Source organism: Toxotes jaculatrix, chromosome 11, assembly GCF_017976425.1.
Source record: "Toxotes jaculatrix isolate fToxJac2 chromosome 11, fToxJac2.pri, whole genome shotgun sequence".
Classification (NCBI taxonomy): Eukaryota; Metazoa; Chordata; class Actinopteri; family Toxotidae; genus Toxotes; species Toxotes jaculatrix.
Window position 1 is genome coordinate 8,722,084 of NC_054404.1, and position 13,655 is coordinate 8,735,738.

Sequence of the window (13,655 nt, forward strand, 5' to 3'; positions counted from 1 at the left end):
ACTTGGCCAGAGGACGGCTGTAAAGCTGGTTTGTCACTTTTTATCAGTTTTTTTCTTTCTTTTTTCACTTTTAACTCTAATGCTCTTTCAAAGCAAGCCAAGTATAGTTCATAATACTCAACCTTCTGTTTGTGCTGTATTGAATAACTAGAACAAACAATACATTAGAGTTTGCTTAAAAAACAGTACTTATCACTTGTTTGACCTATCTGTTTATGTACACACTGCAATGTGTCCCAGATATTTTGCAGGTTCCTTTTTATTTCTGAGTTGCCATTGCACAAAGTATTTCCCTTAATAAACTCTGCAAACTCTGATTTTATGCTTTGTAAATAATGTTGACGTCATAACACTATCCACTTCACCATATAAGGGTGTCCTCTTCAATTATTTGAGATACCTTACTATCACATAGTAAAGGGGAACTCCAATTTTGCAGATGAAGTTCATTTTACTTGTTGTTAGAAGTCCCGCTCAGCCTGTGCAAATTGCTGAATAATTTCTTCTGTGTCTCTGGAGGACCTTTCTGAAGTTTAAAAAAAACAAATGATCTCAGTTTTTAAGAGGCATTGGGACTCTACCTTGCATTATGGGAAATGAAAAATCTTGGCCTCTGCTGCTTGGATTTGTCTTAACATGTCTCCTTTGAGGCCCCTGATTTTATGGAGGTGGCATACTAAGTCCAGATTATGCCTTTAAGGGTTAGACATGGAGGTACATCGTGGCAAATATAACTTAGGTAGTTATACAACTTTGTACTTCTTCTCCAATACATGTTGGAGGCAACATCTTCTTTTCAAGCCACTACATTTAACTGACAGCTTTAGTTTCTAGTTATTAGATTCAAATTATGAATATATGATATAACCAACTAATAAATTATGATATAGATTAAGATAAACTGCAGCATAAACTGCAGTTTATCATAAGCATAAGCATAAACTGGACCATTCTCCATATTGTGTTCTTTTACTTTTGCTTCTTTGAGTGTATTTTGACGCCAGTATTTCTGTACTTTTACTTTTTAAATGCGTGCCTTGTACTTGGGTACAAGGTCTACACTCTGTGTGTGTACATCTATAGATATAGATATATATACACACACAGTGTAGAAATACAAGTACAAGGTACGCATTTAAAAAGTAAAAGTATATATATATATACATACATATATATATACACACACACACACACACACACACATATATACATATATAACTCACAAAAATCTGGTACATTCACTTTAACCTTTCCTGCCCCACTGGATGTGTATTGTGTCTGATGGAGCCTGTGTACGCTTTACGACAGTGTTGTTAATGTATTTAGATGGAGCGTAGGGCGGTGGCCGGTGAATGAATGATCAAAGGCTTTTTAAAGGTTTGGTGGGCGGTGCGTGTGCTGTATTTACACTGGGCCGCTCCGCCCTACAACAGGAGATAGAAAAGTGTCTGTGGGCCGGTGGAAGGATGAAACAAGTGGAAGGAGATGGAGCAGACAGACACGCAGTAATAACTCCACCACACGCACTACACCTCGTCGGCTTTAATCCTTTCCACGGTACGGTGTAGCATCCTCTTCGGGTTTGTTTTTTTTTTTTGCATAACAGGACGAGCGATCTTTTGCGGTGCTGCATCGTAGCTTCATGGCCGCGACACTCACGATGAGCGGCGGCGGGCAGGAGGATCCCTTCTATCCGCTGCAGAAGGCGACTCTCTCCGCTGGATTCCCTCTGGAGGACTCGGCGTTGTTCGGCTTGGACTGCAAGATCACAGAAACGGACAAGTCTGGACAAAATGACTACGCACAGGTAAACCGGATAGAAATCAAGCCGACTTTTCACATTAGTGATGTATTTCATTGAATGGGCGTGGCAGACTGGTTGTAGACCCAGGTTGGTGGGATTTTTTTTATTTTTTATTTTTTATAGCTGGCCTCCAAATAGCAGTCGACCTAGCTGCGTGATGTTAATCATCACTTTGTTGTGCTCTATTTGCGGTAATAAGCAAAGCAGGCTGCGACCAGCTGGACGCAGCCTGCAAACGCATTCACCGCATGTTTTCTATGCCAGCCAGTTGGTCACCAGTTGTTGGTCTCTTCTTGGCGTCCCCTCTCACCATCATACCACCCCAACAACAACTGACTCCAGCTTCGGACAGAAAGGTCCCGGCAACTCTGTCCCCCAGTTAGCTGGAAACTTGTGCGGCAGAGGAGAGAGGTCTATATAACAGCTGGTGGGATCAGGAGCCTAGAAATAGCAGCCCATCCCCAGACTACTGCTGCTGCTGCTGCTGCAGCAGCGGGCAGGGAGGCATGGGTGTTTCCCCACTCCCTTTCATGTTGCTGTTTCATCCTCTGCTGCAGGGCTTTTCTAACTTTTACACCAGTTAGATCCTTCATATTCTCAGGAATTAGAGGCACAGTGTCAACAAGGGATTGCTTGACATTAAGTTGTTCACCTGTTTGATCGGTGATAGGCTGCTTCTTTCGTCTGTTATCATAACTGCAGATGTGCACATTTCCTAATATTTTATGTGAGCGCTATTAGATCTGATTCTTTATTTTCACCAAAGCGTGGCCTGATCCTCAACTGTTGCCCTCGCAGCTGATAGGTTTTTGAGTTCAGCCTTGCAGGCAGAAAGGGAATGTGGCAACCGCCTATTGATGACTACTTGATAAATGTTTTAGCGGTGACTGTCCTATCAAACCTTTGTCTTCTCAAAATAGTGCCTCAGAATAGTTTCATAGTGGCTCACGAGAAGCGCTTGCTGAAGTCATAGCTGGGTGTATTTCATTTAATCAAAGTTTAACGTAAAACTATAAAATTATTTGTTTCCTTTTGTGTGTGTTTGTCTTTTAACCAACAGGCAAAATGTGAGATGGACAGGTATCTCTCCCCTCAGCCGCTTTCCCTACCACCTCCCGCAGACAGCCAGCAGAAATCACACAGAGACGGTGCATCTGCGGTGGATCAGTTTTTCACTGATGATCACACTGGGGCTCCCTACACCCTCAACATGAATCTTTACCTCCCTGACGTGGCCTACCTGAGGATGGGCTTGTGTCAGCAGGTGCGGCCCCCTCAGCACCAGAACCACACAGGTCTCACTCAAATCAAAACAGAATCTGCCTCCCCGTGTTTCTCCCCCAACTTACAGCCACACTGTCCCAACACTACGCCCACGAGTAGCTGCAGCACATCTGGGCATGGCCCCGGCAGTATTGCTATGGAAACTTCAGCCATAAACATGACGTTAACAGGGTTACCGGACTTCACCAGTGTTTTCAACCAGTCAGGAGGCTGCCGAGGTGGCAATTCAGTGCCAGGAGTTTTTGTCAAACAGGAAATGTCATCACAGTTCGAGCCCCATGCTCTCCACCACCACGACAACAGCGGCTCACTGTTTCAGCTCCTAAACTCTGGCTTGGACCATCACCACAGCGATGGTATGGAGGCTCAGCATCAGCATCATCATCAGCAGCAGATACAACACACTTCCACTTCCACAGTCCACACGCCTTTCCATGATTTGCCGGTAGCTTCTTCTGCATCTCAGCAGGAGCAGACTGCCAAGCCTGCCTACTGTGGCCTGGGCGGGGGGGCATACACACATCCTCATGCTCAGGCACACCCCCATTTCCTCCAGCAGCAGGTGCCCTACCTGCCGCCCTCTCCGCCAAGCTCGGAGCCCGGCAGCCCCGACAGGCAGAAGGAGTTACTCCACACCATGTCCCCTCCTCCTTCATATGCAGCCACCATCGCCTCCAAGTTGGCAGGTAGCACCCCTGGACTCGGACCCAGCCCGGGACCAGGGAGCTTAGCCCTGCCCCTCACTACAGGTCCCACGCCAGTCCCAGGCCAAACCGCAGTCCTTCCCCAAGCCCCTGCAACAACCTCAGCCCCAACCCCTGCTCAGACCACTGTGCCTGTCCGCTACAGCCGGAGGAACAACCCAGACTTGGAGAAACGACGGATCCACCACTGTGATTACCCAGGTTAGAAGAATAACACAGGTCTGCCACTGTATGTGCATGCTGATTCTTGTCATTGTTCTGTGAGTGTGTTTATTTTTACACTGCACTGCGGTCAGGTGAATCTTTGGTCACTCACAAAGGTCAGCTTTGAGAAAACCAGCTTTATTTTAAGACACCCGTGCATTTTTTTGAAATTATATGTTGTGTTTTGAATGACTTTCCCAGGCCTATGAGTCACGATATGTACTGCAGCCACAGCCGGGAACATGCTGCTCTGGAATTAGAATATTTTGGCAATGGAGACAATCACGCACTGCCTGTCAATTAACCGTCTGATTTAAAAACTACTTTGTACATTTATAATCACACCTCAAATAGCTTCGGCACTCTCAGCCGTGAGCTCTCACACATTGTTGTGGCTTTAAAATCGTCACTGGTGTGATTGTAGAATGAAGTGTGTGTGTGTGTGTGTGTGTGTGTGTGTGTGTGTGGGCGTGTTAATCAGATAGATGTTGTCCTTAAATCGTTTGATTTGTTTTTCCACATACACATTAGCATACAGCTACACTTGAGATTACTTGCACAGATATTTTTTTCACAGGCTCACACTCACACACACACACAGCTGTATGATGTGCAGCTACTTGTAGAATATGTAATGTCAACTCGCCTGTGGCAGCGTGTAAAATAGGCTTAAGCGGAGCCTCCTACGGCATGTTAGCACACGTCTAATTTTTTTAAAAGTCAGATGAAGTAGATCTGTCATATCCACGCAAGGACAGATCCACACTTCACCCAAGGTCTGTTAGTGCTCTCTGTTAGTGCTGTACAACAAATGAAATTCTCATCATAAATCTGAAAAATATCTTTCTAAATAACCTTGCTGACATTGTGATTTACATACTGTGTATAAAACAATCTGAGAAAGGTTTCGTAATCCTGAACTTAAAATATCTCGACTTTGATGACAAACTAACAGGTGCAGTGAACAGAAGTTTTCAACAAAGCGGTACTCTGTGCGGTTCAGTGGCATGTGGCTGAATGAATTCCTTTTTAAATGCTCCAGATTTAAACAGTTTTGATATAAAATAAAACTGTGTGGACCACTTTTTAACACAGTCACATGAAAATCAGAATATGTGTTAGCCAAGTTTTTGTTTTTCTACAGAACAAACATTTACTATATGTCATTCCAAACAGCTTCTGTTCTTCATTAGTTCAAATACCACTAGCATACCACAGCTCAGTTTATTGAGTAAATACATATCTGCCTCATGTGAATTATTTGGATTTTGACTTAGCCTTCTGTTTGTGTTTATCTCCCTGTCTGTCGTCAGGCTGCAAGAAGGTCTACACCAAGTCGTCCCATCTGAAAGCCCACCTCAGAACTCACACGGGTAAGACATTCCTCTAATTTATGCAGCTTTTTAAAACAGGACCCGTCAAAAAAATGACGCTGCCCACACGACTCGTATTTCGGTATCTGCACTGGCACCATGTTGCTAGGCAGAGTGGTGTTCTTGGCATGTGTGTGTAAATGTATCCTACCCCATTCCCATCCTCTGCCCAATATACTATTCCATCAAAACAGGTGGAAGCGACACACTTCTGCCAGGGGATGACTCCCGCACTATGTGGTCAGTGCTAGACAAGTGGTGCCATCTCTCTCAGGATCCCATTGCCATTTAGACATCGATGTTTAAATACTTTGATACGCTTTTCTGAGACTAGTTGGGCTTGTTCGCCACTATAAATATATACAAATCCTGTCTGCACAGATACAAAAATATCTCAGATCATCTTGTCCATCAGATCTCCACTTCAGTCATCACTGTGAGCCTGTCATGGTCCATTTTCCTCTGTCGTATTTTCCCTTTCTTTCAGTCACTCTCCTTCTTTCACATTTACAGTACATTTGAAGTATTAGTTTTGGATAAGCAAAGTCAACAAACAAGCGCTTAGGTGTTGGGCCCCACCTCACTCCAGCTAACAAAACAAAGCCTCTGTTGATATCTACGCTTCACTCAGTCATCTGGGTACACACACAAAACTCTCTCTTACCACTTTGAAACTAGGAATCTGTTCCACTTATGAACGACTTGTTCGGAACATCGTTGTGGGTGTGATTGCCATGCATTTCAGTACTGGGAACATGACACGACAATTAGATCTGGCGTCATTCATGCTGCAGGCTGATTGTGGTTATTGCAGTTATTACAGACCACAAGATGAGAACACGACACGTAAAGAGAGATGCAGCAGCAGCTTCCATATCCTCTCTGCTTTTGTCAGTCTTGCTTAGTTATTTTCTTTCCTTTTTTTCTATCGCTTTCATTCATCTAATCATCTTCTCTGCTTTTGTGCCAAGCCCCCCCCCCCCCCCCCCCCCGTCTCCAACCCCCTCCCCCCCATTTCTATCTTTGTCTGTTACTCATTCTACTTCTCTTATTCAGCTGCCTCAATGCACACTTATGCACTCATATATATACACACACACACAGACACGTCCACACACACCTGTCAGTAATCTGTATGAGATGATTCCTAATGCATTTGGGTCCCTGTGGGAGTTCCCACTCTAATCTCCATCAACATCCATTACCCTGATTGTTTGTGTGTCTGTCTGTGTGTGTGCATGCGTCGGTACATGTGTCTGCGAGTCTATTGTGAGAACTGAACACTCCTCTCCGTTCACTCTTTGTTTTTTCTCAACGTCTTTTCATTGTCTCTCCTCACTGTGTTCAGTTTCAGGTGTGTGTTTCTAACTTTGGCGACGCTGCGGTTAATTTCACAACAGGTTTACTGTGGTTGTTTTAGCAACACTGCAGAACCTTGCTGTGCTGGTTTAAAGGGTCAGTTCACCCAAATGACAAAAAGAACACTTTTGTTTTTTATTTGTCCAAGTTTTTAAGATTTCCATCTCTGAGATTTCTGCTTCAGCTTGAGTTTAGTTAAGCTGTATGGCATTATGTTTACGGTGCACAGAGCTTCTAAATATGGCATTTAACTATGTCTTTGATAGAGGTAATTCCAATGGAAAATGTTCACAGTGTGAGAGAGTAATAAGGGCACTGTCACACTGTTGCTGAATTATTAATTGCATAAATAGATGTTAAAAAAAGGATTAGAAGAACAAAAACATCCAACCAGCCCACACAGCTTTCATTAGATTCCTTTATAATTTTCTCTAAAAGCACTCTGGCTCACATTTAAGACACTCTATAGTCAATTACACGGATAAGCCAAAAAAAAATGTTAATTTAAATAGAAGGTTATCCCACTTAACTTTTAAAATGCAGATTAAAAAAAGGACAAAAAAGAGACAAGCCAAAGACAGAAGAACAAAGATCAACTTCCCCTGCTTCTCACTGGCTGTATTTCGTGACAAAGAAACATACTACAGCTGTCAAAGAAACACGCACAGAAGCAAAGGCAGACAATACAGACCAGTTGTCCGTGGGAAACTTGTCTGTGAGAGTGTTATGACTGCATATGTAGTTAGACAACTTGACTTTTCAGCAAAGCCTGTTTTCCCTGTTGATCCACCTAGCTGTATGAATCATGTAACTCAAGAAATCAGTGTCTGTTCTAATAATAATCAGTAGTATCATTACCTATAATCACATACTGACATTCTCTGGTCTGTCATAGAGAGCCGGAGATCAGGTGATCGAGCTAGAAATTTAGCTCAGTGCTACTGTTAGCTCAGTTTCTCAGAGGGCAGCAGCACTCATCCAGACTTTCTCTCTCCCCCCACAGGTGAGAAGCCGTACAGGTGCACGTGGGACAGCTGTGACTGGCGTTTCGCTCGCTCAGACGAGCTGACGCGTCACTATCGGAAGCACACGGGCGCCAAACCCTTCCAGTGCGCCGTCTGTTCACGAGCCTTTTCCCGATCCGACCACCTCGCCCTGCACATGAAGAGACACCAGAACTAGCAACATTTGCACACACTCACACACACACACACACATACACACTGCAAATACACAAGCACTATCTTGACAGACATAAAGCACTCACTCCATCTCCCACAACTACAATGTTACAAGCTGCCTGATGTAGAGCAGCTTTCACTGACACCACAGCTCCTCCTGGTGCTGCTATCATGTGCTAAAACAGTATGATAGCCTAACAATGGGACGGTTTGGAGGTTGTAAAGTAAAAAGATAATGGCCAGATGAAGCTCCTGGTCCTTTAACCTCCAGATATACTTGGTATAAATTTCTTTGAATAAATACAAAGAAGAAAAATTGTAACAAAAATAATATGGTAGCTCCAAAATGTATCTCCAGTCCATTTGGACTCTTGTGTGTGACTGGAATGAAAGCACTTACCACTCAAAACTTGTACGTTTTTTCTCTGTTCTAACATAGAAAAGACTTCTTTTTTTTTTTTTTTTATAAAGGAGAAGCTTTTGTTTGCAAAACTAGCCAAACCAAATCTTTGTTTACTCCATGGTTTGTTTAATTGTTTATATAACTGGAATATCCAGATTTTATTTTTTACCAAATCATTTGGTTTGCACTAGAATTGGTAATCTAAGTCTGAGCCTTTTTTGGCCCATGCATCTCATTCACCACTGGAACGATCATTATCACTACTGGACTGAATCTCACAAATCATTGCTGTTCAGATATTAAAAATTGAAGGCATTTATACTCTGGAGAGAGGGAAGATAGTGCAGGGGAAAAAAACGAGGGAGGGGTGCAGAGAGAGAGATAGAAAGATTTTTGATTTTAGAGAGAGGAGATCTGAGGACGACTGAGAAACAGAGAGAGGTGGATGGTTGCTAAAGAGCAGCAATTAGGTGATGAATTATTCAGATTGTCTTTCGATGGATTTCCAGCCAGAGAAATGTAAGCAGAGCCCATAGACATATTCTAGAATTCATTCAGTTTAACAGAAGTGAGTGTATTTGATGCACAAGCTTAAATTAAGCGTCTTCAATATACAGCTGCTGTACATCTGTCTCATCCATCGTTTTACTTCTTTACAATGTTTTAACCAAAGCATCATCTCCATCATCAACACCTTATTAAGTGCCTCCTCCTCTGGTTTATGTGTTTTTGTTCAGTGGTAGCTGAGCTGTGATCAATGTAGACAGTCCTTTAAACACGCATGGTGCTGTTTTTATTTCTGAATCTATTGAATCTCTCGACTCAGCTAAAGAAAACGTATTTTAAATTACAAGGTTACCCATCATTCGTTGTAATTTAACAGCACAGCTCAGGCCACTTCACGGACATCCTGACATTATGTGGATTTTTTTTAAATTAAAATGATAGTCAGTCCTTTCTCTGGGGGTTTTCGCTCTCTGACTTTGTACACAACTAACTCGCAACGCGGCTCTATCAATCAGTCGAACATGGACACGTGTTTTGTTAAAGAATAGGTTCATGTTTCTTCAAGACGTTCTTTCAACTATGCTCACGTGCCCCTGTGTACATTACAAAAGTTACTGCTCCCTTTTCTCTGGCCATGATAAGGTTCCCGCTTTAAACATGCGAGTGACGGGAGACAAAATCAACACTCTTCATTTTATTATTATATGAGGCTTCAACATTCTGAGTTATACAAATCAAATTGTATCTTTTAAAATAAATCTCATCTCAAATTCTCTCTAATAGACAGCGTTTGCTGTCCCGGCTGATTTTGCATTGAAATCACCCTTTTAATGTACATATGGACACAAGAATATTATTCTTATATATATATAAGATAGACTTGAAAAAATGTGAACCTGTGCTTTAACGTACACCTCAGTGTCCATTTTGGTGGTGTGGTTTAGCCAGAACTTACAACTGTATTTGTTCATTCACTGCAGGTAGCGTTAAGAAAATATAGCACTGTAATGTATCATGGTAAATCTATTTATTTGATTTGTGTAGAAGTGGGGGTTGTATCAGATCAGCCGTCTTTCTCCCCAGCAACAATGCCTTAATGTAAATATATGCACTGTAAATAACTTGATTTTGTTTGTTTTTTTTCCTCTTTTGTTATTATTTTGTAAACAAAAGGGCAAAAAAGAGGAAACTGCCCCGCATCCAAAAATATTTGAGCCTTTTTTTTCTTTTTGGTTTTGTTCTCTTGTCAAAGATATTTTGATGCCATTGTTTTATATATTGTCCTTTCAACAACTTATTTTATAAATCCTTTCGTTTTTTTTTCCTTCTGTGGTAAACGTTCCAAAGACAAAAGTTGTTTTTCTTCAACTGAGTGAAGCCGATCCCAATAAAGTCAACTGACACTTTTACAGATGTGCTCTTGTGCTGAAATTAATGGGGAGATTTCCTCTCTTACCTGCTGACAATGACTGAATTTCATGGCTTAAGGAAGCCAATGAAAATGTTTTATATGAAAGCATTTTTTTGGAAGGGTAAGCCACACTGAGCAGATAGAGAGTGGCATCTGTGGGCCATTAAAACAAGCCTCGTCAAGGCCTAAATGAAACAAATGAGACATAACCACACTTAATCTTTTAAAATCTAAACAGGGTTTTGGTGGAAGTGCTGATCCTCTGTCTGGGATTTTCTGCGGTAGATCCGACATACCTAAAAGTTCAGTTTCGGCAAAAGGAGATAAGAGGGGAAGAAGTGGGGGAGAGGCAAAGCGTTCTTGTCCAGGACCTGAAAGTAACCTGCAGCACCCTTGCTGATCAACAAACAATAGTCCTTTGATATCTCAGCAAGAGACAATGGACAAGAAAATAAATTTGACCACCACTCAGGGACCGGAGGGGAATCCCACTGCATTGAAATGGACGTACAAACATGCGCGCACACACGCACACACCATATGTTCTTGGTTTAAGTCATAAATGTGACCCAGGGTCTCTGTTGTAATCTACCTCAGATGTCAGAAAAGAGGGAGGTGGAGGGGAGAGAGTGAAAGAAGTGAAATGCAGAACAATCTAAACAAAAGAATCTCTGGGGGGACCCAATCAACCACTTCCGTCCTCCTACATCTCCTCTCGTTCTCTTCCTCCTCCAGTCTTCTTATTTAATTTCATTTTTTTCTCTCTTTGTCTTTCCATGTACCGTATCCCCCCCCCCCCCCCCCCCCAGTGGAAAGTATTGTATGAAAGTCCAGGGGCGCTGCTCTGTGGGTCAGAGTGGAGACTGTTCTCATAACCTGCTCCGCTCCTCATCTTTTCCCCTTTTTTAATCATGCACCTCATCTCCCTTTAGTCCTCTTAGCTCCATCTTTAACTCCACCTAAAACCAAGGAGGAGAAATTTTGCTTCAGTTGCTCTCAGTTGCTTTCTTCTCTTATCTTGATTCTCTCTCTCTCTCTCGCCAATTCTTCCAAATTATACATGTGCAACATGAAGAATTGCTTTGTGTGAACACTAAAAAGTTAGGATGCATGTTTCTCACACACACACACACACACACACACACACACACACACACACACACACACACACACACACACACACAGTGGTGATGAGTGAGTGGGAGCTACCGGTTCATGTTTTGGATCAACTAAATTAATGTCACACATCTGGAAGAAGGCTCCTGCCTGCTCCACCCTCTGCTGTGCTGCGTTGGTGTGATTCCCAGTTTCCTTTGTGTGTGTCTGTGCATGTGTGTGTGAGTGTGTATGTGTATGTAGGTGTAATGTTTCCAGTGCTTCTCTCTTGGAACAGACCACCCACTCAGAAGACCAATAGAGTGACCACAGGGAGCCAGGACAGACACAGACACATGTACACACACACACACACACACACACACACACACACACACACACACACACACACACACACACACACACACACACACGCACACACACACACACACACACACACACTCACACATATGCAACTCCCTCCAAAGTCAACCCTTCCCAATATTCTCAGAATAGAACATGGTGTTATCAGAGATCGAAGAGATACCAGAACAGCTGACATGCTATCACAAAGTTAAAGATAATATCACAAATCGAGGAGGGTTTCATTCCAAGACGCTACGTTCATTTTAAAAAATGTTGCCTCAGGTGAACTGCTCAGAAGTTAGAAAGTATTATATGTTTGAACTCAAATATCACTAGAGGGTGAAAAAACACCGAGCACCATCTGAAGCAGTTGGTGTGGTTTGGGCGACCATAGCTCAGCTGTTGCCAGGTGTCCTAGGGCAAAACTCTAAAGCATTGATCGCTCCCAATGGTTAGGCCAGCACCTTGCATGGGCGTCTTGCAGCCATCTGTGTGTGTGTGAATGGGTTAGTTAGAGGCAAACACAAAAGCACTTTGGATAACAACGCTAAATGCAGCCACTTCGCTCCACATTTCATTAGCCTCAACAAAAGATGAATGATTAACTGGGAAAATCAGACAACTAGCACCAGGGCCCCTGCCCCCCAGAGGCCCCAGGATCACTTACTTTGTGGTTTGATTAATTTAAAATTAGTTTGGCAGCCTGCACCACTAAACCAACCATATAGTAAAATGATAAGGGCCTTAAGGTGTCACCTGAATTTGCTCAAGGCAATCGAAAAGGAAGGTAGTTTGTGCAGTCTGCCATGTGCTCTGTGCCTGATGGATAATCCAACACAATTCATATACACAGTGCACAGAGAGCGGGAGGGAGACACCCTAGTTGTACACCTCTGTATCCCACATTTCAGAACTTTTTCGGGGATTTTAAGGGGTTCAAACTGGTCCAGTGTTGTTGAAGACTGTTGTAAAAAGTCCTGGGCAGAATGAACAAAAGTTCCTGAAACTTTACAACTTTACAAGGATAAAAAAAAAATTGAAAGGAATCATTTTCTGAGATTAACATGACAAACCCTACTTTAAACGCTTCTAACAATCACTACTGCTGCTTCTGAAAACCAGTTTTAGCTGCTGCTCTGAAGGGTGAAGTCTTGTTTTATTCACAGTCACGAGTTGCTTTATTAATTTAGTTTTTCAGATGCACTTTTTTTTTGTCACTACCTCACCATGTGAAACATAGCAATGTAGTATCAGTGGTCAAGGAGTTTCAACATCACTCCACACTGACTAATCAGAAAAAGATGACAAATCCTACAAACCATAAACCAATGTAACAGTCTTAGATCAACACAGTTCCTGATAAAGGACTAGTCAGAGGAACATACTGATAATAACTGAACTATTTAGTCCAACTCTTGAAGAAATATATTACGATAACCTTGAGCCACCTAAAGCTACAGTACAATTATTCCCTGGGTGGGTTCCTCTCCATGTAAAATGGGTTCAAAGGACAAGCCCATTAGGCTTCCCTCCATATCAGGGAAATATCTTTGCACCTGCAAAACACTCAGGGCGACACCCTGAGTGGGCCTTCAGAGGATACAACAAAACCCTTTTGCTTTCGTACTTGAAGTGTGGAAGTGGAGGCCTTTCTGTGAGTTCTTATCGTGATTTGTGAAAAGAGTGAAGGGTCTGCAGGCTATATTTTGTCCACACACGTACACTTAATCAAATCTGTTTGCTCACCGTCAACTCCTCAGCTGTTGGACTGTACTGAACACCTCCCTGACCAAACAGCTAATAGTTTCCTCTTGTTTTCTCGTCTCTTTCTTGTTGCTTGATTGGTCAAACTCACAGGTTCAGTCCAACATGACAATGAACTGCATTTATGAGGCTTCACTCAATCACTCAAATCACCATTTAAATTTAGACTGAAATGTAACCCTCTACTGTGTGAATTATGG

General features: G+C 42.6%; 1 protein-coding gene across 1 annotated transcript; it reads left to right on the top strand.

Moving 5' to 3' along the window:
- The first annotated feature begins 1,474 nt into the window (after positions 1 to 1,474).
- Positions 1,475 to 10,228, top strand: klf5a (Kruppel-like factor 5a). The gene is made up of 5 exons (XM_041050505.1): positions 1,475 to 1,505; positions 1,607 to 1,807; positions 2,865 to 3,993; positions 5,310 to 5,369; positions 7,732 to 10,228. Exons 2-5 carry the CDS (start codon positions 1,643 to 1,645, stop codon positions 7,908 to 7,910), a joined length of 1,533 nt encoding a protein of 510 aa, XP_040906439.1. The 5' UTR covers positions 1,475 to 1,505; positions 1,607 to 1,642; the 3' UTR covers positions 7,911 to 10,228.
- The last annotated feature ends 3,427 nt before the right edge of the window (positions 10,229 to 13,655 follow it).

Coding starts and splice junctions, on each gene's coding strand:
- klf5a (XM_041050505.1), top strand. CDS start 1,643: ATGGCCGCGACACTCACGATGAGCGGCGGCGGGCAGGAGGATCCCTTC. Junction 1,808..2,864: donor GACAAAATGACTACGCACAG/GTAAACCGGATA, acceptor TTTAACCAACAG/GCAAAATGTGAGATGGACAG. Junction 3,994..5,309: donor CCACCACTGTGATTACCCAG/GTTAGAAGAATA, acceptor GTCTGTCGTCAG/GCTGCAAGAAGGTCTACACC.